The sequence below is a fragment of the Bombyx mori genome, chromosome 5 (genome assembly GCF_030269925.1).
Source record: "Bombyx mori chromosome 5, ASM3026992v2".
NCBI lineage: Eukaryota > Metazoa > Arthropoda > Insecta > Lepidoptera > Bombycidae > Bombyx > Bombyx mori.
The window spans coordinates 3,527,484-3,554,675 of NC_085111.1; the positions used below are offsets into that span (position 1 = coordinate 3,527,484).

The window sequence follows — 27,192 nt, forward strand, 5'->3', positions numbered from 1 at the left end:
GAAAAACTATGCCTTATTTTTTCACGTTGTTTAGTTTATGTATCAACATTTCTTTCAAACTGGCATTGATTTCCAAAAAAATAAATTACTTAATTGATAACATCCCAAAACTATCCATGCCATAGTTTTTAAATTCGCCAATAGGCAAAGGGCTTAGCCCATACAGCCTTATAGCAAACCTATATGCTGTCAAACGAAAGAGTTGTTTGTGACTTGAACAACAAATTAAAAAAAATAGCTAATGCTTATAATTCACAGGCTTCTTAGTTTATTTTTGTTCAATTCAATATTTATTGTAATAATAATTATTACTTAAAACCATGAATTATTTAATATTTTTAGATATTAATGATTCCATTAGTAAAAATATCAATGGCCTACCATTACTCTATTCTTATTATATATCATCAGAGAGTTTTGGCAGCAACCCGAGTGAAGCGTCACTTGAATTTTTATTTTAATGTTTTTTTAATAGTTTATTGTGTAATTTGTATTATTTGTATTTGTAATATTGTGTATAAAAGGTCTGCGTAAGCTCATGCTCAGTCAATGTGGTATTCGTAGAGTTGACGTCAAAACTCCCAAAAAGGAATAAAAAGAGATACACCGGCTTTTTATTGACATAAAAAATATATAACTTCGACAGACTAGGCTGTATAGGCTTCGCTCTTTGCCTGCTTATTGGTGAATTTAAAAACAACAACAACAATATCCTTGCCGGCTTCCGGATTTTCATTTCATTTTATTATTATTATGAGGATATAATAATAATAAAATGTACGTAAGGGCTTATTTCTAGCAACATTAACCACAATTAACTTATTTAATACTGTAAATAATTATGAGAGCGATTATTGATTTCGAAGAAAACAATTAACAACTTAATTTTAGCTGCAGAAAAAAACAGATTTCTCTTAAACCTGGGTGAGAATATAAAAATCGTTTTCTGAATATGAAACGATATTTCTTTGTGTATCAAATTAAGTTAAAACCATCATGACAGGACAACTTTTTTAGGGGCCCAAACGCCCACAGAAAATGGGCATTGTCCTTTCAACAACAAAATCATTTTCAAATATTATAAACCTCCTTACGTGTCTAGGTGATCATGGAAGTCATCATTAACCTCCATAGCATCTGGTCGATAAGAATTTACGAAGGTAACCCAAGTACATATATTTTTTTATATTTATTCGATAACGAAATAATAACAACCAATAATAATGATAAACATTTATTTGTGATCAAACTCCAAACATTTTCTACGGTCTAAATCTAATATCTGAGTCGTCTATTATCAAAGGTGGCAATCTGTGCATTTGGACAAAAAAAATTTTTTGATATGTCAATACAGATTGATTTGAATATAATCGTCTCCTTCAAAGAATACGGTTCAAAACCTGCATTAAATAAAGGTTAGTAGTTAACCTGTTATTTATCTAAGATGTCGTTCCGAAGAGTTTTGTGACTGCCGACGGAATACAAAGTCAATAATTCGTTTTTCTGATTTACCAATCATTGTCCAAAAGTCAGATTGCCGCCTTTGATAATAGTCGACTCATCTATCTAAACTAAGGCAACTTGGCATATTGCATAATTTACAAAATAACGATCAAAGACACGCGTCGCAAATTATCAAAATTATCTCTGGCAATCCAATTTTCGACACAAAACAAAAACACATTATTTATCTTAAGGTAATTTAATAGGTATAAAACCTTACTTGACCATAAACAATTATAATCAAAGTTTTTTATTATTCACTTACACAAAACATTCTCCGCTTCATAACTGAACACTAATCTAGAAAATGCATTTAGAATTAAAAAATTAAATCTCATTGGTACATGCATACTGTTTCTCTTTGTTTGTCTTTTTTTAAACATAACAATAAGTTCTAAATAAATTAAAATTACTTCATACTTTCCATACCATCGCTACTTCTTACATACAAAATCTCGATTCAAGGAAAGCTGACTATTGCCTTGTATTGTGTGCTATTGCCTTATTTAATAATGACCTCTCAACTTTACTCCTAATTAGGTCAAAGCCAATACAGAACTAGCAGATTGTGATATTTAAATGTTTATTCAGAAAAGAGGTTAAGGAATGCAATCTTCTAATTTTTCTAGAAACTATTAAAAGTCCTCTACTAAATTTAAGACATACGCATATCTGTTATACACATACTTAACATTAAAAGAAATTAGCTTCTACCACAAAAAAAAAGGAAATAAAAAAAGCATTTACTACGGTGATGGGAAGGCGCTTTGCGAACGCTCGTGGATCGGTATCACCACGATTCCCATTTCTGCCGCGATGCAATCATGCGTTCCGGCATAAAGGAAGCGTCAGCCATTATACTATACAATACGCCTCGTCTTACTTCGACTTCCATCTCATGGCTTTGATTTTACATCTTTCAATTCCGGTAACCACTTTACACCAAATGGGCGGTCAGCTCATTCACTTACCTATGCAACAAAAATATTTAAAAAAAAAACAATTACATTTTCCAAAATAAATTTAACGTATTGATATTCGGGTAACTTCAACATTTAAAAACTTAAAAACATAATAAGGATTTGTACGTTGGTATTTTTTTTTTAATTATGTTACAGCAATTGTCTACGCTGCTATAATGCCATTACCTTGTTTCAAGACGAAGAAAGCCAAGTTTCTTATAGCAATACAATCTCAAGACTATTCCTGAAGACGGATCACACCTTCTTGTAGTTTCCAGAATCCATTACATGTCACAAATTAAATTCCACCAAGTGCCACCCACGACTGCCCCACCCTTGGAACGAGAGCGCGTGACTGCTCCGGGATTAAAAAGGGCAGGATGATGGTACTCAACCATATATATACCGAACAATACCGCAAGTAATATAATAACAATTTATTTTAAAATATAAAGTTCCATCTTTATGATGCTTTATTTAATTTTCATTTTTATGATGCTTTACTTTGCTTTTAATTTTATTGGTCACCAGTTGACAGCGGATGATTTATAGAAAACGTTATCATTTGAACTTGCCTGTATTTTATAGACCTATAACATGGTGAATACAATGCTTATACTGTCCACAATGTTCGAAAACATAGCTCACGCTAATACGTTGAAAAGTAAACGTAAAAAATGAAAACTTAACGTGTCCGGTGCCAAGCTCCATCATATCATAATCGTAAATTTAATTGTCACTGTTACGATGCTAATTTTCATAGTAAACACGACTCGGGTAGTTATTTATTTAGAAAAAGCATCATCAAAGTAGGTAATTTAATCATCATAAGGACGTAACTGTTTTTTTTTCTTTTCATGTACAGGGTGTAATTTAATTAAGCCGAAAACAAGTTTGATCGTGCTGAACTAAGATGCAAAAAAAAACTTTTCATATAATCAAGTTTTCCAGTTTCAATTTTGCGCAAAATTGCGATTTTTTCTGTATACACGTTAGGAGGCATTAGCTGTTTTATCTGTCTTCGTTATAGGTTATAACCGTTAATTCACATCCTGTATATGACTTCCGATTCTTCTTTTTATTTTCATCGTACAAGACATAACTGAACTCCTATGAAACAATTCAAGGGTCGGCTGTGCCTATCTGTAGTGACCATCATTGTTTTATTTTTAATGCATATAATTCAGCTATTGTCTGTAAGGCGATGGAGGGTATTGTTTAATTTTAATACGCTTTTATTAGCTTCAGACGTACGTATGTTAGTATGTATGTTTGTAACGGAATCTTTGAACATGATTTTGACCCCCTTCAAAACATCGGATTAACTCGAAATTAGGTATACTTATTAAGGACCGATGACAATTCCATATTAAAAAAAAAAAACAAAAAATTTAAATTCAAATAAAAAATGAAAAATAAATAATAGTTTAAAAAAAACTAACAAAATGCGCTTTTATAGAAAATTCAACTAAAAAATTGAAAATAAATTTTAATAAATGGTGGTGGGGTGCATGGTATCTGTAGTTATAAATATTTTATGAACAGATATGAGTAGAAGGGTTATTTTGATAATATCCTGAAAAGCACCCCACGCTTTTTTACAATAAAAACATGTTTTTCTTACACTATTTTTAATTCAAATTTATTTTCTATTTTTAGTTGGATTTTCTATAAAAGCGTATTTTGTTAATTTTTTTTTAAACTATTATTTATTTTTAATTATTCATCGCTAGGAGGGCAGCTTTATGTCGGCAGCCGGTCGCAGCATGTAGTGCGAGACATTTTCGTATGTCAGGAAAGTAACCATTGTGGCCGGAACGACGCGGATCAAGTTCGGCTTCAAGCCCTTGTAGAAACCGCGCCATGTCTCGTGCCTGCGAAAAAAAAAAACAAAAAAAAAACTGACAATTTTTTTTAATCACCTACGCGTTCGTCACTTACCTCTTCCATTAAATGCATAAGGTTTTAATTTTAGTTGCACATAATTGTATTCCTACTACACGTATTTTATCGGTTGGTTAGATAGAATTCTAAGACCAGATTTTGATACTAATGCGTTTAGATGTAATCATCTCAATTACTTTTAGTTCGCATTTGGTAGGTATACTTACTTACTTACACGTCAGGAATACAGTAAGATTTGAACGGAAAAAAAAATGAAAACAAAAACTCCAAAAAATCAATTTGCTATCTTTTTTTATTGAATACACAAATTGAAAAGGCTAAAGTCGAAACAGTAGAATTTTTTTATCTATTTGATTAATAGTTATAAAAATATAATAATATTATTTAAGTTTACATTTTGATTTGGTGGCCAGCCACCGATAGAACAACGTTGAACTAAAGCCGTAGTTACATCGTCGAAGCTACGCTTGTGCGACGGGAAGCTATAAATTATGTCAAACTATTTGACGTTTAAACAACAAGAATACGCCGCTAATAATTCGTTTGTAACGATCCCTAAATAAAATTAAAAATGGTATTTAAATTTTCTACGAAATAAATATCTTTAGGACTACTTTTTTTTCATTAAAAAAAAAACAGATCTTTACACAATTAAATAAATCTACCAGTTTAATTTATTTTTTTATAAACAAATTTTCAATTTCGATCTATCAACAAATTCAGAACAGTTCAAACAGAAATAGCTTCCGGTCACAAAATTTATATTTTCAACTATGTTATTTCCACAACTCATTTAATCTTATATGCTTTAGTTTTCTTTGTATTTTCTAAACATCACATTCAAGGATTTGGTTGATTTTTGTTATCATTTTATTCCTTCATCGTGTTCAACAGTCACTTAAATTTTCATTGACATTCATGACTACCAGTGAATAAGAAAAAATAAATATTCAATTATTACTGTGAATCAAAATGTGATTAAAAATGTATGTTAACATTTCTTTGCTGCGCGTGATAGTGCCGTATGTGAAATTCAGTTATCTTTATTATTTCCACCTTTCCAAATATTGGATTCTTTTTTATCTAAACATTATGTGCAATTGTACTATTTTTTTTAAATTTAATATTATATTATGAGGGAACAAGAGGCGGTACCGAAAAAACAAACAAGTTCAACATATAAAAATTTCATTTTCATCTATCCAACTATTATTTTTTAAAGCTTTTCGAGCTTCCTCATGATGTCCTAGACGAGTGACGGGAAGCGAGAAGAAGCGATGCGACGGGATTTGAAATTAAATTTTCACAATTACTTGACGCGTTGACTGCCACGCAGGTCACCCGTGCCCTACGCGGCGCACTGAAGTAATTATGTCGATTACTGTTATTAAGACGCCGGAATATTTAGCAGATTCTGGGAAAGACGAATCCAAAGATACTGAGAATGAATCTATTTTTAAGAGACCAGGCAATTAGGCAATCCAGTGGCTTAGTAACAGGAATCGACATTAATAACTTCAGCGCGCCGCTTAGGGCACCGGTGACCTACATGGCGGTCAAAGGGCTAAGAGTCGTCCGCTATTAACCTCTAAGACAATATGTTGCTTTAAAAAAACTCGCCAAACTATATAATTACGTTCATACTAAAACTAGTCTAAGAGTTTGCCTTCTATCTTCTTCGATTTCTTTTTGTAAAGTTATTATTGAATGTAACGACTTATCTCTGTGCGTTTTCCGCATTTTACTAAGAACGACTAACAAATCTCAAATTGGACGCATCACGAACAAAAGCACGTTAGGCCGCAAGTTGATTACGTTACGGCCCGGGCACTTTTTAATTTTATTTTATTCAACGTTGCGCATCGCATCGCATCGCTTCTCTGCATCACTCTCGTCGCCCACACAAAGCAAAGCCTAAATCTCTTTTAACTTGAATTTAATATAGGTCAAAAACAAGTTCAAATAAAACCTAACGTCGTCTCACCACACATGTAACGTTATCTTTACGAATAACTATTTAGAAAGTGTCTTTTAATAATCCCATTACAAAAATATTTCAGAAAGACACCAACAATAATACATAAATACACGCTATTATCACAAAAAAAAATTAAAAACTAAAAAATTGCGCTAAGCATGGCAACACCTAGATACGCATAGAACGTTGCCAGCATCGTTAAATTAATTTGATATCTGATGGGAAAGAGTATCGAAACTAAGTTTTATGTGAGTTAGAACACAACATATGTCGTGAGACTGATTACAATGATAAATTATTGATGGAATTCTTTTCAGCAAACAGCAAAATTGAACAAAGTTTTACACGTCACTGTTTTGTGACAATAGTCCTGCTCTAATACAGTACATAATAATATAATAATTTAATAATTACAACATAAAGAACAACCATTTCAGGAAGCATTCATAGTCTATTTTAAAATACTACAATTCGTTTAAAACTTCCATACATTACGTGCCAAATACACAATTTCTAGCGTTAGTGCCAAAAATTTGTCACAATTATAAATAGTTCCATAACAGAAACTAAAACCCGACATTTACATATTTCGTCGATAGTTATACAGTATACAAAATGCAATAAATCAATCGGGAAAACACTACAATGAGGATTAAATTAATTTCTGCTTAAACACTAAAATGCTTACCTTACTCAAACAATCCACAGACAACCGAAAACTAAGATCGTACATCCACTAATAGCTACAAAACAATTTACTTTTTTCAATTATGAAATTAAACTTTAATAATCATCACAATTTCTTCCAATCAAAAATTCAAAACGAATCCGCTAAATTATTAATAGCTCGATCCAATAACCCTGTTAGAATGAGCTGTCGAACAAAAAAAAAGAGAACATAAAATAAATAGTCTTAACACAAATTTCCCATCAGATACAAAATAAATATAATTATAAACGTTTCAATCGTTGTTGGTGAATTTCTCCCATATGAGCATAACGAGGCATATGTTTGGTGTTACGTGCAGTAGGTACGGCGTTAGGCCTTTGTAGAAGCCCCTTACTCTTTCGTACCTCCAAGTCTCGGTGATGCAGTGCCAGGCTCCATTGTACGTCCTGTGCTGATCTTGGAGACGCGCTCTCACGACTTGGTAAGGGTACGTCGCGCCCGCCGCTATCAATTTCGATATTGCAGCAAATGTCAAATATTCGACGGACGTCTGTAAAAGACGACAATGACGATATAGAATTCAGAATCGGTGGCAAAAGCGATCATGTCATAGCTTCCTATTCGTATGCGAGAATGGAAAACCAGTTATTCAACTGCCATTGAGACTTCGACGTTCGATTATATGGATAACGTCAAATATTTATACGGTATGCGCTTTAATCACGTACGCTCGTCAAAAAAATGAAATAATTAAAAATATGTTTATGTTATTAATGGCCATGGTAATAACTTAATTCAATCACTATTACTATAATTATCAACAACTTATTTAGAAAGCTTTTACGTTTTTATCTCGCATTCATTATTGTCATTTCGTCTGTAACAATCGTTAATGACCACGAAAACTGTAAAGTATTCGAAACTTCAGAAGTAATTTAATAATAATAATATACGGCAATATAATATTTAACGGCCGTCTGGTGTAGTGGTAAGTGACATGGTCACTACACAAGGGGGTTGCGGGTTCGAATCCCGCCAAGAGAAGATATTTGTATGACAAATATAAATGTCTTTTCCAGGGTTATGGATGTATATTAAATATATGTATGTGTATAATAAAAATCTTACATTTATTTCCCTTATCTGGTACCTGTAACACAAGTTCTTTACGAACTTATCACGGGACCAGTTAACGTGGCGTGATTGTTAATAAATATTTATTTATTTATTTATTTATACGCGAAATTAGAAGTAATTCTAGGAACTTATTTGTAGATTCATTTAATGTTTGTTTACATATTGGCGATTCGCAGCCGCTGAGCTGTACGAGTAAATATAGCATCGAATATATAGCAGCGTAGTGGATTACGGGCGTATTTCGATTAGGTCTTCGTACACGTAACATGTCTGGCATGAGTCCAACTATACCCTACGTAAGACTAGTTGGGTGTAAATAGACAGTGAACATGAAGCATCTAATGAAATTTATTGACATTTACGAACAATCCTAGAAAATTTTCCCCCAGACAATTTGGACCAAAAAAAAAATCAGTTTTGTAAAATATATTTATGACATTGCACAACATTTAATGTAATTTTTATATAAATCTCTAGTCTAAGTCTATCTGTGTTCATAGAGCTTGCAACACCAGCGAAATATAGGGAGCTCAGTGAACCAAAAAATCGTGATCAGAATTCGTTAGGTAATAGTGTATGTAAATTTAAAATAATTTGGCAGATATTTGGAAGAGTCTCACAGTCATAAACAAGATTCGGGAATGCATTTTAAAAAGATTCCGTCGTGGACTATATAAACATTAATAACACGACATTCAGTGCTTTTTTTATTTTTGCAATGTCTATATATCAATGTGAGTTGTATCTTGCCTTTATGTTGTATAGGAGTGTTTTCTTGAACTTGATTTCTTCTCTGTATATCAGGACATGACATTTTTACTTTACGTACTGTGTCATCTTCAAACTATTATTTTTATGGCACTTAATCAAGCAACAAGAGCCTTGCTTTTTCAAGATAAAAAATAACCACTAAGCTACTTTTTAAACTTCTCAATTTTATTTCCAAATTTCATATATTTTATATCAAAAACTAATCATTCTCATGTTTACAAGAGGTCCTGTTTTCAAAATGGACAAAAACAAAGACCAGAAACTCACATTCCATTTTCAAATTACCCAGCATCCATAATCTATATTAGTAATATTTTAATACTGTTCCATCTATAGTCCAAATAAAGTTTACAGGAACAGTGAAAAATTTCCCCCAAAATTTGGGTAATTTTAAAAACCACTTAACTGTTGCGATGATTTCAATAACTTGTGTGAACGCCGTGTACTCAAGGTAATGCACTCCAATGTTCATGCAGCAGTTTTTACGCTAATAAAAATAAAACATACCAATTTTATGTCAATCGGTAGATTCCTGTACTGGTTGTATCTGTTCTTCATTTCCTCGTAGGTCATGAACTGGAGGGCTCCGTGAGACACGCCAAACATTCCAGGAACGAAACCCTGCAATTAGAAAAAACAAAAAATCACATTTCACATTACACAAAAAACAAAAGGCCACATTTCACTGTAATAAACACCACAATATATTTACTGGACTGTGAGGTTCACGCATAGATAAAATAAGAAAACTACATTATAGGTCAGACATGATCGTATGCTGAATGAATTTAATTGTAAAAACAAATTTAATTCCCACCAGAGATCTATCGTATCATGTGCTGCATGAGGTAATCTCAAATAATTAAAAGTACTCGAATGAGGTTTCGGTATTGATGAGAAAAAAAAAGTTGTCTCCTGTGCAATATTGAAAACAATGTGCCACAATGCACAATATGTGCATGTGCCATATTGAAATTGAAAACAATACAATGTTTACTACCTTCGAAGCCACTACTACATATAAATATACATATTTGCGATCAAACGTATCTGTCTAATTATAGGTACGTTATAACCAAAAACATATGAGTTACCTTTTCTATACAAAAAAAAAACGGACCACGTTAAAATTTTCCACAAACCTACTAGAGCATCAATATTTCCAATGAAAAGCGCTTTTACACACTCCGACACGACACAGGATTAAAATAAAAATGACTTAGCCGGAGGCTGTCCAAAACGCGGACGGGTCGCTTGCGTCACGTTTATCCGCGTTTGGTGAAGCTAGCATAACCTCTTGAAGTTAGTAGCATAGGTAGGCAAAAAAACAACAAAAAGACGCTTTTCCTATTTGTCACGTAAGCACGCCCGGAAGAACATACATAAAAAAAAAGTTCCAATAAAGAGAAATATTATAATTTAATTATTATAACATAATTGTGTTTTAAATTTCACATTTTTCTTTAAAGACTAATTAGTTTATCCGACTCTGTATTCCTATCTTGGTCAGCCCTGACATAGGCGAATCCAATATCGTTGAGCCTATACCCGTGCCGATATATCGTTCTCATACCGGAGGTTATAAAACCGCTCATTAATGTCAACATAACACACACAATCACATCACGCAGTACACATACAGATATAAAAAGAAGACGATCTAATAATATGTAAATTCCGTTCAAACGTGGAGCATGTCTATTTAAAACAATAATTACATACGTTCCTCGCCAGCACCACCACATTAATAACAAAACGACTCATGAAAGAACTACATTACCTACTAAAATACGTCACATCAACTATATATACATATTATATATATTTGGCAAGCTTTTGTTTACTTATGCTTTTTGAGACGAACGTAAATGTATTATTATTTTTTCCTACCTATGCTGACAGCCTTGAGAGGCTATATCAGCATTACCCTAGCGTGTAGGTGAAGTGTCGGGGCTCAAACCGGAGGTGTTGCTAGCACTTGCCCTAGCAAGAGCAGTGCTTCACAGAATCTACCACCGGATCGGAAACGCGACCCACTGAGAATATCCGGCGAGAAACGTCTGTGGGTTCGTAAATGTATAGAAAACGTAAGAAAGCGTTTGCTTATTACTAAACTCAATGACGTAATACGAAAATAATTATCAAAACATCGGCAATTATGTAACGAGATAATATTTTGATTTACGTCAACGATTCGCGAAAAACTCATCCTCTTTATGATAAAAGTTATAATAAATTATTAAATTTATAAATAAACCAAAATGTTTAAATATATATTTTTATTTAATAATTCCTTTTTTATAGTCAACCAAATCAAACGACATTCAAAAACGTGCGATCATAAATATTGAATGAATTCTTCGTACTCGCACACAGGCCGAGATCGTAAGCCAAAAAATAAAGAACACGTCGTTTTCCACGTCTATTGTTATTCATTCACACAGACGGATTTACACATTTTTGCCGTGACGACAATCACCTGACCGACTCTGAGATAAGCCGCGACTTGACATTATAGAGGAACAGGAAACAAAAATTTTGCGAACATACTTAATCAATCATTCATGAATCTAAGACTTTTCCGTAACAGTGGCAGTTTTTTTTTTAAATATCAAACTCAATCTTCTATAGTATCAAAATGAAATCAATAAAAATTCGATCACATTGTATGTTTAAAAAACGGAATCTTCTTTTTCTCCACCTTATCCCACTAGGCGGGGTTGGTAATTTTTCTCTTCCATTCTCTTCTATTAGCCGTCATCTCAACACTCACTCCTCTCTCTCTCATATCGTCATTCACACATTCCATCCATGTCTTTTTCGGTCGACCTCTTCCCCCTCTACCTTGCACTACCATTTCCATACATCTCCTAATCACATGCATCTTCTCTCTACGCATCACATGTCCATCCCACGCTAACCATCCGCTCTTTAATAACGATAATTAAGGCGATCGTCCTAAAACAATCAATTGCAATCAATCAAAAAATGAATTGCTGTTCGTTAGTCTCACTAAAACTCGAGAACGCCTGGGCCGATTTGACTAATTTTGGTCTTGAATTATTTGTGAAAGTCCAGAGAAGGTTTAAAAGGCAGATAAATATGAAAATGCTGGAATGAAATAAAAATAACAATTTTGTTTTTCCTTTGATGTGTCCCGGACGTCGGACGGATTCCTTTCGTTTATTTTAAGTTTATTTTATACAAAAGTATAAGCTTTTTATTCTGCCGGGTCAGCTAGTCACCAATATAAAACTACATACTTATATTTGTATGTTTTACTAATTCGAGTTATGACAACGTGACGCATGTAATAAACCTTTTATTACGTAACATTATATATTCCTTTGTTTACATCAACAGATAAACTTGTACACGTAACGTTTTCTCATTAATTATCGTTGTTTTCGCTCGTGTTTGCGAAGCGTGCGCAACGTGCAGCTTACATTCGTTCGTCATATCGATGCGGTCGAGTCACGTGTCAAACGTGACTTAATCGTACACTGTAATAAGAGTTTTACTACCGCATCACCCGGCAACGAAGCACAGCTCATCCCTAACACCGGATAACGGTGCGATGATCGCCGGTGCCTCATAAAGGATCGTTTCTGCCCTGTCCCCCCATCCGCTATGACGTTTTTTTCTTTAAAGTATCAAAGAAATAATAGGTAGCTTGGTACATTCTGAGTATTTAATTTCAACGGTTTACTTACATCTCCCCGTGGCAAACCGACATACAAATATTATTGTAGATTTTGTTACAGTATTAGATATAGTATTTTGTATTCATACAAAATTGTCCAGATAAATTTATATCGTCAGTTTTAATAATTAAATAAATTTGATTTAACCCAACTCATTATTTCTTATATCTTTTTTAAAATATTTGAAATAAATTTCAAATCAAATTCATCAAAAACAATATAAGAATTTTGTTAAAATTTATTGATGAATACAGTTGATTCACAATGTTATATAAATATTGAGAAATAATGTGTTTTTCAAACCCTTTATCTCCATTGAACTTTGTCCGATCAAAAACATTAACATATCAAGTCGCCAGCTGAATACTAAATAATTAATGATTAATAAATTATGAATATTATTCTAGTAACACTAGTCCGTTTAAAATTTAAACTTTATGTACTTTTTTATTCTGCATATCTGAAACAGTTACGTCTGCCGATTTGAAAGACGAGGCAGCTGTTATACTAAAAATTTGACAAATGTCTTACTCCTCATTAAACATCCATCTAATGTGATAAACATAAAATAAAGGAAATGTTTTGAAAAAAATATATATACCATTAATTTTGAATTTCATCATTGTTAGGTATTACTAACGTCGTCCCGTCTAGAACGGGACTGTCCCTTTTTATAATTACGAGTCCCGGAGTCCCCGAAATGAACTCTGGAACGCAAAATTGTACAGTTTTCGGCCAAACGCGAGCGGTGCGGTGTTAGTTATATTAAAGCAAATTTGTACCTCTAATAAATATAAATATAACTCTGAACGTCTTGAATATATAATATGTTCTTTAATTCGTAATTTACAAGCTAACTTTTCCGAATAATAACTTTTAAAAAAGTACAGTTTTTTTTCATTATGTACCTGTCAATTGTCTCAAATAAACCAACGTCCCGTTTTGAGTAAAATTATAAATGGTGACATTAGGTATTACGTCTTAATAGCGCAATCTTTCTTTTTCTAATAATCGACCCGCGTTAGTGCTACTCACATTTATCTTCGCTCTTACGTCTATTCTTGCCTTTTATAACAACAACTGAGGCACGTCTCTCATTAGCCTAAAACTTCCGATAACACAATCCCGCTTGCAATTGTTCGACCTCAAACCGGAGCTCCGCGGTCGTATTACGTATACAAACAGACATAGGACCACACTGATATAAATAGGTCATCGTATACTTAAACGAGACACTGAATTGCGGTGTTCAAATCACACAAATCAAATTCGGTTAGCGTGGTATGGACATGTGATGCGTAGAGAGAAGATGCATGTGACTAGGGGATGTATGGAAATTGTAGTACAAGGTACAGGGGGAAGAGGTCGACCGAAGAAGACATGGATGGAGTGTGTGAATGACGATATGAGAGAGAGAGAGAGGAGTGATGATCATACACAAAGAAGTGAATATATTCTTTTATTGGACACCATCCAGCCAAACCGCTGCCTATCACTAAGGACTCGTATCAAAGTCCGTAGAAAAAAAAACAGTATTACAAAAAAAACACGAACACGAGAAAACACCATGTAGAAGAAGACATTTCAGGGTGTGATGGTGCGCGCCAAAAAGATCTCTAGAAACGCTCTGTGTAGTAGAGTAGTAGGAAGGATGTTATGATGATAAAAAGATGATGACAGGTCCATCTCGTACGACTCCTTAGCTACTCCCTATGGAATACACGATAAAACCAATGTACTACCACACAGATTTGACATCCAGAATTCAAGAATTAAAAAAGAAACGGAGAAATACTTATTTACGATCACAAGGTCAGATATCTTCACTAACTCGAAGACGAGGGGGCGACACGAGCGATAAAAAAACCCGTCTTATCAACAGTCGAAAACATTGGAAAACGAACTAACCGTGAATGATGATAAGGTTCAATCAAGCTTTACACGAGTAACAATACCAAGGCATACGTGTGTGTGTATTTTAACTATTATGTGTGCGTCTTACGTTTTGCATTAAAACATATTCTCTAGTCTAGCTTCAATGAATAATAAAATTCGTATAGTAAATTTAGACCGTGAGGTGAGAAAGGTAAATAAATTTAGTATGTAAACAAACGAATCAGCCTGGAATTACGTTTGGGTACCGCATTATAATCTTGAAAACAGTTGAAGCTAAGGAAATAGTTATGAAATTTAAAATATCTACTTTGGGAGTTGTTAACGACAAAGGGAAGATCTTCCACCGAGCGGGTGATATTGCTCAGTAGACCGACGGTCCTAATGTTATTGTTCGGAACTTGTATATACGCAAGCTTATCTTGAAAATGCCGTAAGCGAGAACATGGCAACTGTGACATATTTTGTGTTGTATAATAGCTACCACCACATTTTCCATATCCGATCTTGGAAACGTGCAATATCGATTCGGGTCACATCATTAACTCGGGACAGAGAAATGAAATGTTCGAATAATTAAAAAGCAATTCAACACGACTGACGCCCTAAATTTGAATTCAAAATGAAACGTGAAGTGTTTAGTTAAAAACATAATGAGGCCCTAAAGTCTTGTTCGGACTAGGCGAGTATTTTAGTCGAGTACCGAGTAATTTAGTGGCTAAGCTACTCGCTACTCGCCCGATAAAATAGAACAAAATGGATTGACTTGACTAAATTATTTACTAACCTACTCGACTATATTTTTGGTGCTCAGACACATTTAGCTACTAAATTACTCGGTACTCGACTAAAATACTCGCCTAGTCCGAACAAGGCTTAACAGAGGTCCAATGCGACAGTTCGGTGGGCTTGCGAGTTTTTGAACGTCGAGAGATGGCGTAAAAGTTACCTCATATTTGTATGGAATGGGATCGTTTGCCTACATTTGCCGTTAGGGGCGCTGTTCCAACTGCATACAAAATTGGGTTAACTCTTACGCTATCGAGAACGTTAAAAAACTCGCACTAAGCAAACTGTTCCCAAGCATATCAGTGTGCGGGCTCTCGGCCCGCTGAACGAGGGAACCGGTGGTCGTTTCGCTGGCGGCCACCGGTCCGGCGTCCGTGGGACGGTGGGATGGATGTAATGTGCTCTGCGTCAACCCTGTCCCGCCGTTTCAATAGCCCCGACTGGGCTCCGGCCCGGTCCGAGGTAGGGCGCCGGTTGTGAGCGGCAGGAGTTTTTAGTGAGGTTCAACTCCCACATACCCCACCTGCCGCGCGGGTGGGGATCCGGCGATTTTCTCCTGTGGAAAAAAAAAAAAAAAAAAAAAAAAAAAAAAAAAAAAAAAAAAAAAAAAAAAAAGCATATCAGTGTTCAATATCGCCATTGAAACCGTTCGAATGACGTCATTTGATGTTTCCGTCTTTATATATTGAAACGGAACGAATTTTAAAACATTCTACATCTACATAAATAGATAAATACAAAACAAGTACGAATTTTTTATATGTTTTTAAAGCGTATTTTTTAATATCTATCTATTTTTAAGTAGGTATTTAGTGTTATTATCAATGAAATATGTTACTACCGAACCAATAGAGGAAATTTAATACATTATTAATATTATTATTACATAGGTCAATCTAAATTTCCGTCCTCAGATTAGCGTACGTGGATTAGATCTCAAGCTGAGAAAGAAATGTGCTCAGTGGTGGGATTAAAGTTTATATCTCAGGGTTCAGACTATTTATATACATACCTAATTTCGTCAACATCGATTCAGTGATTTAGGCATGAATACCTTACAATCAGACAGAGTTACTCTCGAATGAAAAAACAATATTTGCTATGATCATTATTCCAATACATTGGCAACAACATTGACAATAGCGCAACACTGTACTGTTGTATGTTACGAACGAAACTGAGTACTAAGTAATAAAGGAGTTTTGGACGTAAACATAAAACACGTATGAGAATCAATACAACACAATGACGTACGCGATTTCTTTGATAAATACCTCGTCAGTTATCAATAAAATGAAGTACATGTGATTTGAGAGGCAATTGAATTTATCAATTGTATTTATAGAATGACGCAGTAATGTTCAAAACGCGTCAATGCGTACATATAAGCTACATAAACATGGATCCCTAAAATATAAATATATCGGGTTCAGTTCCTGAGACGATATTCCTTTGTTTCGATTACGTAATAAGCATTAATGGGTGAACTAGCTCACGACCCACCTGGAGTTAAGCAGTCGTATTGGTCGTGCTGGTAATGAAAGATCATTCGTGGACCACTAGTACTAAAATTACGGTCATATTGTTGCGACCAAATGACACGTGATTATCGGCATTATTGTAATGTTTTTTTTTGCTTAGATGGGTGGATGAGCTCTCAGCCCACCTGGTGTTAAAGTGGTTACCGGAGTAAATAGACATCTAAAACATAAATACCGCTAACCCACCTTGAAATATGAGTTCTAAGGTCTCATTATAGTTATAACGGCTGCCCCACCCTTCAAACCGAAACACATTACTGCTTCACGGCTGAAATAGGCAATGCGTTAACAAACTTACCCTATAAAGTCCTCGGATCCCCTCGGTTCTGTAGATCTTCAGAAGGCCGTCGACCATCCCCTTGTATCTCTTGTTGTCGGCCACGTGCTCCTCGCTGTACTGGAGGCAAAGGCGAGTCTTCACGACCCATATGGGGTTCGTCATAACGAGAGACAAGACCCCCGCTTCTGCGGCCGCCAGCATGTGGAGGCCGGGACCGAGTGGAGTACGAGCGTTTCCTCCTTGTATCCATGTTTTAATGGCATTGTAACTGTTGAAAAATATAAATCAATGTTTGAAAATGGCTCGCCCAATTGGATAAAGCGGCACGACACGAGAACCTCATTAACATCATGGCCGCCGGTAACTACATGGGCGATCCTGCGGACCAAATGGTAAAAAGTCGACGTCGCCTAAAACACGTCATCTCGGATCATCCCGATCCACTAACTGTGCTTTTAGGTACCTCAAACACCGGTCATTGTTCTTGTCGAACCCGTCGCTTGCGACGAAGGGCTCGGCGAGTAAATTAACCCACAGACACAGCCCACTGAGTTTCTCGCCGGATTTTCTCAGTGGGTCGCGTTTCCTATCCGGTGGTAGATTCAGCGAAGCACTGCTCTTGGTAGGGCTAGTGTTAGCAATTCTCTCAGATTGAACCCGTGAGCTCACCTACCGGTCCTCGTGAAGTTGGAATAGCCCTTTAGACAACAAACGATTAGGGAGGAAAAAAATTGAGCTATAAAAAAAAGTGTGTGTGTCCGCTCCGACGCACGACTGGAGTTTACTGGATATAAAAAATTAAACGAAACAATACGAGAAATAGTTCTATATTACGACAACACGATACACTACAGATTATTAACAAATTAACGAGACACAAAACAAACGACTAACAAATATATGAAAATACAATAATGAGAGAAACGCGCGATCAGTACGAGGCTTTGTGGCGGACTGCCGGCGCAGCAGCCCGGCGTCACCTGCGATACGCATTTCGTGTGACATGCGCAATCAGGCGCATAACGCATTTCGTGTGACATGCTAGTACGATTTTGGTCCCCATAATTTTCATACCCCGGGCCTATATATGTAAATCGATTCTAAAGGAGTAAACTCCAAAAATAATGTAAACTATCTTTTAGCACAGTGCTGAGCATCGATCGCCAGCCTCACCATATATCTAAAGTGTTATCCATGCGGACAATTATAATGGTTTCCAAATAAAATCAGTACTCAATAACGGTATCTAAATTATTTAGGACTGCGTGAGCTTACAATGCCATCTGGGATCCCCATGTTCCCCGTGCTAACATTATACTCTGTAAGTTTCAATACGCTAGGAATTAAATATTTCCGAAATGAAATAGCCAATTTAATTCTCGGAGATAATTAAATCTAAATGACCTGTACTATGAATGTTGTTCAGAACCATTTCTATCGGTGACTCGATTTTACGAGACGTTATATAATGAATGTTAAATTAACTTTAAACTTCTAAACGAAACAGCACACAAACTATGTTAAAAATAAAGCTCAAAGAAATTATCCTTCAAACAACATAAACCTAGAGTATTATAGTTTCAGGTGTGTGTTAAACTTGGCATGGCCGAACAATTGATCTAAATATATAACAATCGTCATCACTAATTAACTTGTTAAACATTAAATTATTTGTTTCCGTTATTCTCACGACACGTGTAGTCATAATCTGTCACAACTTCTGTAAATATTACCTTACAGAGTTACTATAATAATATGTATATTCGCCATATTTTCCCAGTGAAATACGAATTCGCTGCTCACCACGCTATCAACTTAATTATTAATTAATATCATAACATATTATTGTATTATTAATAGTCTTTAAAACACAAATTCGGGTAGATTCAATACGTACAGAGTGAATTGCAAACCTCGAAATCCGATAGATTTTAAAACTAGTAATACCGAGCCACCCCCAAGCCGACTGGTCCTCGAGGGGGAAAGCGATCACAACCCTCCAACGTCTAAAGACAACGAATGGAAAAGGTTGGAGGAGGCCTCTGCCGACTGGCAAACAGATCTAGGAAAGATAACCAAGCAACAAATATTAGTTTACATTTATTCATATCTATTAAGTTTAAGATTTTAATGCTAGTATTTTTAAATTTAAAAATTCATTGTACTAAAAGATCTGAATATTAATACCGAACCAAATTTCTGCCACGAAGCACCAATGCATTCCATCACAAAGGGTGGAACGGTCGTAATATAATATAAAACAATTGAAATTTCAACCCATAGAAGAAATACGAATGTACTTCGCCAAGCCCGTGGCTAAAAACAAATTGTTAATTCCCTAGCCACTTTTACACATCACACACTAGAATAGTTGCTCCCCATCCCTTCCCGCGGGTTTCGTGCAAATTGACTAAGTCATGAACTGGACAATGGAGAATGGAACCTCAAAAGGAAATATAAGCCTACTGAAATCGCCAACTAGTCGTTACTGGTAATAGAGCATATTGTCGGAGCCCACACGGGTTACATAACATAGCAATCAAGCGTTTCGATTTAAAATATGGAATACCAGTATAATTTGGTATAATCAAAACAGATTCGAACTTGTTTTAACCACCTTGAAAATTTTGTACAACCAATGATAGAGCATGCAATTGATCATTTTCATTTCCTAAATTAAACACTGTATTTATTTTATTAATTAATATATTTTATGATATCTAATACCTATCAGACAAAACGAATGATATCAGCGATTAGCAAAAGGTAATCGGTCCTCTGATTCTTCAGTAATCAAAGTACCTACTTGTAACAAAATGCGTATTGCTAAATTTCAGTCCATACTATCACTATCCAACCACTTTATTTCTGTCATGTAACAATCGTTTGAAGTCGTCGTGGCCTAACGGATAAGACGTCCGGTGCATTCGTGTTGAGTGGTGCACCGGTGTTCGAATCTCAGGCGGGTACCAATTTTTCTAATGAAATACGTACTTGACAATTGTTCACGATTGACTTCCACGGTGAAGGAAGATCATCGTGTAATAAAAATGAAACCCGCAAAATTATAATTTGCGTAATTACTGGTGGTAGGACCTGTTGTGAGTCCGCGCGGGTGGGTACCACCACCCTGCCTATTTCTGCCGTGAAGCAGTAATGCGTTTCGGTTTGAAGGATGGGGCTGCCGTTGTCACTATACTCGAGACCTTAGAACTTATATCTCAAGGTGGGTGGCGCATTTACGTTGTGGATGTCTATGGGCTCCAGTAACCACTTAACACCAGGTGAGCTGTGAGCTCGCCCACCTACCTAAAATAAAAAAATAAAAATCATAACCGTGAAATGCAAAGCAAATATGATGACAGCCAGTGGATTTCGTGGTCGTCGGAAATCTTCAAGTCTGCATCGGCTAATTTTAACAATGTAATATTGCAGTACAAACAACATTAATAGATTCTTTTTTGTGTAATCTTGTCTAGAAATATCTGTCCTTTCACTCTCTTTTTTTATTTCAATATACACTGTATCTAGTCGTCCTGAAGGCGCCTAATGATTTTGTAATGTTACGCCATCCTAGCCTATCCGCGGCGACCGACAACACATCTACAGATGCGTCCAATGTGGTTGGAATCCGATCGCACCAACGCATCGGACTTAATATTACGCAACTCTATAAATCTTACTTTAATAAAATTCTACTTATCCATTGCGCGAGACATGTGGCGCTCGTGCCCAGCTATGTATTACGTGCACTTTACGATGTGCTTAGTACGAATTTTTTAACGTTTTCGATAGCGTAAAAGTTAAATCAAATTTTTACGCAGTTGGAACGTTTGCCGCTAGTGGCGCTGTTCCAACTGCATACAAATTTTAGTTAACTTTTACGCTATCGAGAACGTTAAAAAACTCGCACTAAGCACACTGTTGTCAAAATTAACGCAGGACCTAGCTAGACGGTGCTACAAAGCATCTGCCCAAACGAAACATATTATGAAATAAATGACAAATCGAAAGGGTAGATTATCATTGATTTTATTCATTGAACCAATTTATTCACATATAAATTAACTTAACGTTCAGACCCAATTTGATGAAAAAATAATATTTTATTTGCATATTTTTTTAACATCAATGTGAAAATCGTGAGCTGACAAACGATAACGCGCTACATAAATAACTTATCGCGAAACAATCTGATTTTTAAGTGACAGATTCTAGGAGCTCTTTTGGTTTTAAAATATGCCTTACGAATACGATATTGTGTTCTATGTGTATCTTGTATCCTACAATATTTGTTTAAACTAGCCTTTCTTTTTAACCCACAAAATTATCGATAACGTTTTTTTTATTTATTTACTAGCGACCCGCCCTCGCTTCGCTTCGAAAACATTAAATTTTATTATTGATAGGCGAAGCCCGCCATGTTGCGCGCGGTACGACAATAACTGCGGTTGACGCCGCGGGGCGAAGCTAGTCTAGAAAAAGTAGCCTAAGTTACTCCTTATATTATCAGCTACCTCTCATCAAAATCGGTCCAGCCGTTCCAGAGATTAGCCGGAACAAACAGACAGACAGACAGACAAAAATTGTAAAAAATATTATTTTGGTATATGTACCGTATATATATTCATATGCATGTAGTAAAAAGCTGTTATTTCAATATTACAAACAGACACTCAAATTTTTTTTATATGTATAAATAATAATTAAGTTTGACGATGATTTCGAAGGAATTAAATGAGGATAGTGTTTTTCCACACAATTTTCTAATGATATGGTGATATTAGCTTACATGTTGATAAGCCACACAACAATGGGACAATCGAGAAGACATTAGCAGGCGACATTCAGCTCTCAATCGTTTGAAACTCGTATTGTATGTTTACATTGAACAAGAATGCTATTTCCTGTTAATCTAGTTTGCTCATGTTAATTTTTTTATTAAATCAGACTGCAAGCCAAAATAATAAAACCCTGGATCATAACCAAACAACTATTTGTTACAAATCATTACAACTTCTAGAATAGCTATGCTTAATTTGAATGAGATTGGAAAAACTGACAATCCATTAGATGTCAAGTGATTATTAGAGCATATAGATTCCACAACACGAAAGCCACGTCAAAGCCAGCCTTGACCCAGAAAAACAAGGTTCCAATTGAATCGGTACAATGGCTATTCTACCCTTGAAACTAGACCTAAATAATACTTTGTAGCCAAAAAGACAGAATGGTGGTAAGCACCAACGTAGTACACGTCCCGCCACCAATAAATTTACTAATGAAAGGATGAAGCGTAATAGTCTACTTCACCATTAATAATCTTTTTCATACTTTTTACACTATGGAACCCTCAAGCCTAAGACAGTAGCTGCCATGGATCACCTACCCTCAAATATATCTGTTATATTCTACAAAGTGCCACAATCTCCAGCAAATTTAATGATCTAAATGCAAAGTGAAATTTTTATGATTTTTTTTTTTAACATATCGTCTTCATCTTATAAAGGAAGAGAGGCCGCCCCAGAACAACATGGCGTCGCTCGGTGGAGCAGGAGCTAGGGGTCTTGGGCATGACGTGGGAGGAGTTAGAACAGACTGCCCAAGTCCGATATAAATGGAAAAATTTGATTCGAGCCCTACACCCCAGCAGAGGGTAATAGGAAAGAATGATGATGATGATGATGATGATGATGATGAACATATCGTCTTCTCGCATTAAAACTGTATAATCTCAAAACTTACTAATTTTACAAGAAAGTGTTTTAAAGGTTTAACATATGATATTTTTAATATTAATCATCTTAGTAACATTTATTTTTTATTTTTTACCAGTTACATTAGCCTTTTAAAGTAAGATAAAATTATGTATTAATTTTGTTAATAGTAGTTAAACTAAAAAAAAAAACTACGTCTTTTGACAGTATTTATGAGAAAAATACTGGTGGTACCAAATAATTCCGCATATTAACTCAATTTCGAATATTTTTGAAATTGTACACTTTTAATGCGAAAAGACTATATGTCATCTGATATCCATCTAGAAACTAGGAAATTTGCTTTATACACCCTATATTCATTTCAATGTTATTAAATTGGCTAATGAAATTAAACTTACAATAGAAAGTAGAATCCCCAGGCCGAACCGGAGCCCCAGACATTTGGTGTAACTCCTCTGTATAAGCCACGAACACCTTCTTTCTTGACTATGGTTACAAAAGCGCTACTGAGACCATCATAACGGGGTACCGTGGCCGTCCTTCCATCATTCACTATGAACAAAACAGACAGAAATAATCGCTTTACTACAAAACCATTTTACAAAAAAATTATAATGTTAACAATATCCCTGAAGAGATCCCTTGAAGTTAGCTCCCATCTTGCTATATTTATATTTGTCTTAAGAAAAAGTTCATTGGCAGCAGTCCAATAATAACATTGGAACCCCACAAGTCATCATGAAATGTGCCATTTTATGGATGAGCAAGTTTTCCTTTCAATAATAAATAAATTATTTCATCCAATATTGCAGTATTTTGACAAGTACAATATGTCTTTAATTAATTTTATTGAAGGTCTTGTGTTTTGAAAAATGTAACATGTGCTATGGCATTAATTTGTATTTTAAATGAGTAATAATCTAATTTCTTAGTGTTGACATCACAAAAAAAAAAAATATTTAATAAACTAAGCAAACTTTTAACCTTTTTTAGTGCACTCATATATTAAGAATACATAACGTAAAGTAAAGGACAACATTGTCAGTAAATTCATAAGAATTTTGACTTCGCCAATCAATCAGTTGGTGTAATTTACAAGCTCTCAGACACTATACAACATGATTACCATAGTCAACTTTCACACGTGCAGTGAAAGTTAGTTCTACAAAAGTGACTGTATGATAGCTTTGGATAACTTCTTCTTCTTTCTTTCCTATTACGTTAACAATATATTAGCAATATGGCAGAATTTTACACTGAACAATAAACTACACTGTGCTATAACTTTAATTAAGAAAGGCTAATGTTTACATAGTACATAAAAATTGAAAATAGGAGAAAAATTAAAGTAGTAATTATATAATGCATAGTACTTTTCTCAGTTCATGTGAACTGTAGACATAATTAAAACTGAACATGCATGACCTACGGTTATCTATGACCATTAAAACTGTGAAATATTCAAAACATGGGATAAAATATAATGACAATAATAAATATGAAATAAAACCTCAATAGTAGTTTTAATTAAATACTGTATACTATATATCTATATAGAGGTAAAGTTTTTTACTAAGCTGTCATCTATTGGTATTGTATTGTATTTCTTAATATCAGTGTACTATTTGACTTTTAATATGTACTATTTATGAAATATTATTACACTCATTACTGTTTCAAGTAAATTATTACACTTACAGTGACAAATACTATATAAATATAAACAACACGAATTAAATTTCCTATGATGCTTGATCATGTGCTAAGCCTTGATCTCATTATGTTTCGAAATTTGTGCCAAATACCAGTCAGTGTGAACAGCTAGTCATTTCATCAACTAGGAAGTGCTCTGCAGCGATGTAAACAAAGCCCTACGATACTTTCACTGCGCGAAGTTCAAGGTCGATATAATTCACAGAATATCATTTATTTTAGGTTTTAATATCTACGGAAAACTATTACTTTGTAAATCATAGAAAGTAATCTCTGAGTTTTTTGTGAAGCGTTTAACCTCTTAAAATTGCCGTAAATCACATGGCAACAGTGTTTAAATAAAATTGCGATCATAACTCACCAGCAAATCTAATTTTTATTAAATCCAAAGGGTGCAATATGAGTGTTGATGTCACACCACCTGATATACCAGCTACCAGGTGCTCGTACTTGATGTGGCTAAGGAGTGCGAGCTTAGAAGACGACGGATTTGGGTTCTTCATTGTAGTCATGACGAATTTTACTGAATCACAGATATAATTTGTAAAAGCATTTTGTGGGGACCTTATATTCACCTATATCTACCGGCACACACTTTCCCAAAATTCTTTAACGAAACTAGATATAGTAGATTCTTCACTAAACATTATGCCCTCGTAATAATCTCACGAAATTACGTGCGATAAAAAATGAATGATTCCTCAAGTATTTTATGTCGTCGTTCCGTTTTGCTTTCATGAAACCCATTTTAACAAGCAAAAATCGTTTGGTGGAGAATTCATTAGATATCTAAATTTAGTTGAGCTTTTCAATTTAACTAATTTTAATTTATAATTAAAGATAAAATTATTTAAAAATTTATTAACACAATTTCATAATTTTGAATGAAAATTTTGTTAATGAAATCGAAACTTCTAATTAATCTGCGTGTAATGAAAAATAGAAGATGATGCAATGACAAGACTTATAAATGCGTTCATAATTTTCAGATCAATTTGGGAAAAGACGAAACTTTGTACATGCACATTACATAATATTTTCTATTCACACATGCAGTTTAGCTTTTAGACTTTAGAATTTAATAAAATAGATAGGTATGTACCTACATAATATATACAACAATTTTTTTTTTTGGGAATTTATGTCCTGGTATCTACCTTTAGGCCAAGTTTTACGACTAATTTGATTAGTTAGGAATTGATATTTTTTCTGTTTATGTATTCATTGTAGTAGAGTAATGATTTAATACTTTTTCTTTCATTACTAGCTGACCCGGCAGACTTCGTAGTGCCTCAATCGATAAATAAAAGACCTGAGGGAATGCATATAGCGTCCCTTCTTTATTTCGCCTGGTCGTGTTTTATGTAATTAACACCACAGTTGGAACAATATAAATTTTATTGTTGTAGCGGCATAAAGTAATTACATTAAATTAGTTATTTAACTCATTATAAATTATTTTTATGTTTTTCATATTTGGCGGTAAAAAGGTAATGTCACAGACTATATCCTTTTTCCCACATCTCGTGCGTTCCGGCTTACGCATAATAAAACGCCACACCACCCCCCTACGGAGAAGGAGAATCCGCAGAAAAAGAGAAAAATTATCATAGGTCGAAAGGTTTGGAGAAGTGGACTCTGCGACCTGACCGGGTGGTATATTGAGGTGTATGTGTAGGAGTAGCAGTTAGAGGTGCCGAAGGCACGAGTGGACATGAAGGGACATTAGTAGCATCCGGTTGCGCTGGTTGAGGCACAGAAACCCGCGGTGCTGGTGCTGGAACGAGATCTACTAAAGAATGCTCGACGAAAGCTGGCTTAATTCTGTCGACACTGACCGTCACCTGTTTCCCTTTTACATCAATCGACCACGTTTTTCCGTCCTCGGCTCTAGATATAACTCTATGAGGACCAGAGTAAGGTGGTTGCATTGAACGTCTAACCGAATCCTCCCTGAGCATGACATGAGAGGCAGTGGAAAGATTTTTAAATATGAAAGGTGATGGTTTAGTGTGGGAGGAACATGGAGTGGGACGCAATTTAAACATACGCTGTCTTAACTTTACGACAAAATCACGTCGGGGTCACCAATGAGGGAATGCATATAGCGTCCCTTCATTATTTCGCCTGGTCGTGTTTTATGTAATTAACACCACAGTTGGAACAATATAAATTTTATTGTTGTAGCGGCATAAAGTAATTACATTAAATTAGTTATTTAACTCATTATAAATTATTTTTATGTTTTTCATATTTGGCGGTAAAAAGGTAATGTCACAGACTATATCCTTTTTCCCACATCTCGTGCGTTCCGGCTTACGCATAATAAAACGCCACACCACCCCCCTACGGAGAAGGAGAATCCGCAGAAAAAGAGAAAAATTATCATAGGTCGAAAGGTTTGGAGAAGTGGACTCTGCGACCTGACCGGGTGATATATTGAGGTGTATGTGTAGGAGTAGCAGTTAGAGGTGCCGAAGGCACGAGTGGACATGAAGGGACATTAGTAGCATCCGGTTGCGCTGGTTGAGGCACAGAAACCCGCGGTGCTGGTGCTGGAACGAGATCTACTAAAGAATGCTCGACGAAAGCTGGCTTAATTCTGTCGACACTGACCGTCACCTGT

The 27,192-nt window shown here is 35.0% G+C and overlaps 1 protein-coding gene and 1 long non-coding RNA gene across 2 annotated transcripts; one reads left to right on the forward strand and one right to left on the reverse strand.

The window, feature by feature from the left end:
* The first annotated feature begins 557 nt into the window (after nucleotides 1-557).
* Nucleotides 558-2,931, forward strand: LOC134198878 (uncharacterized). The gene is made up of 3 exons (XR_009973142.1): nucleotides 558-777; nucleotides 1,103-1,160; nucleotides 2,622-2,931. It is a non-coding gene; the product is annotated as an uncharacterized LOC134198878 (long non-coding RNA).
* LOC101743093 (solute carrier family 25 member 32) lies at nucleotides 1,219-25,651 on the reverse strand. Its single transcript, XM_004932336.5, has 6 exons — nucleotides 24,928-25,651; nucleotides 23,252-23,405; nucleotides 17,152-17,401; nucleotides 9,434-9,547; nucleotides 7,423-7,568; nucleotides 1,219-4,339 (listed from the first exon to the last, which is right to left on the reverse strand). Exons 1-6 carry the CDS (start codon nucleotides 25,076-25,078, stop codon nucleotides 4,195-4,197), a joined length of 960 nt encoding a protein of 319 aa, XP_004932393.1. The 5' UTR covers nucleotides 25,079-25,651; the 3' UTR covers nucleotides 1,219-4,194.
* Between the last annotated feature and the right edge of the window lie 1,541 nt (nucleotides 25,652-27,192).

What these genes read in the sequence shown, in the direction of transcription:
- LOC101743093 (XM_004932336.5), bottom strand. Translation starts at nt 25,078, where the DNA reads ATGACTACAATGAAGAACCCAAATCCGTCGTCTTCTAAGCTCGCACTC. An exon ending in GGATCCGAGGACTTTATAGG is followed by an intron (nt 9,548 to 17,151) that starts GTAAGTTTGTTA and finishes TTCTAATTGCAG; the next exon opens with GGTTTCGTTCCTGGAATGTT. An exon ending in TGCATCACCGAGACTTGGAG is followed by an intron (nt 4,340 to 7,422) that starts GTACGAAAGAGT and finishes TTTTTTTCGCAG; the next exon opens with GCACGAGACATGGCGCGGTT.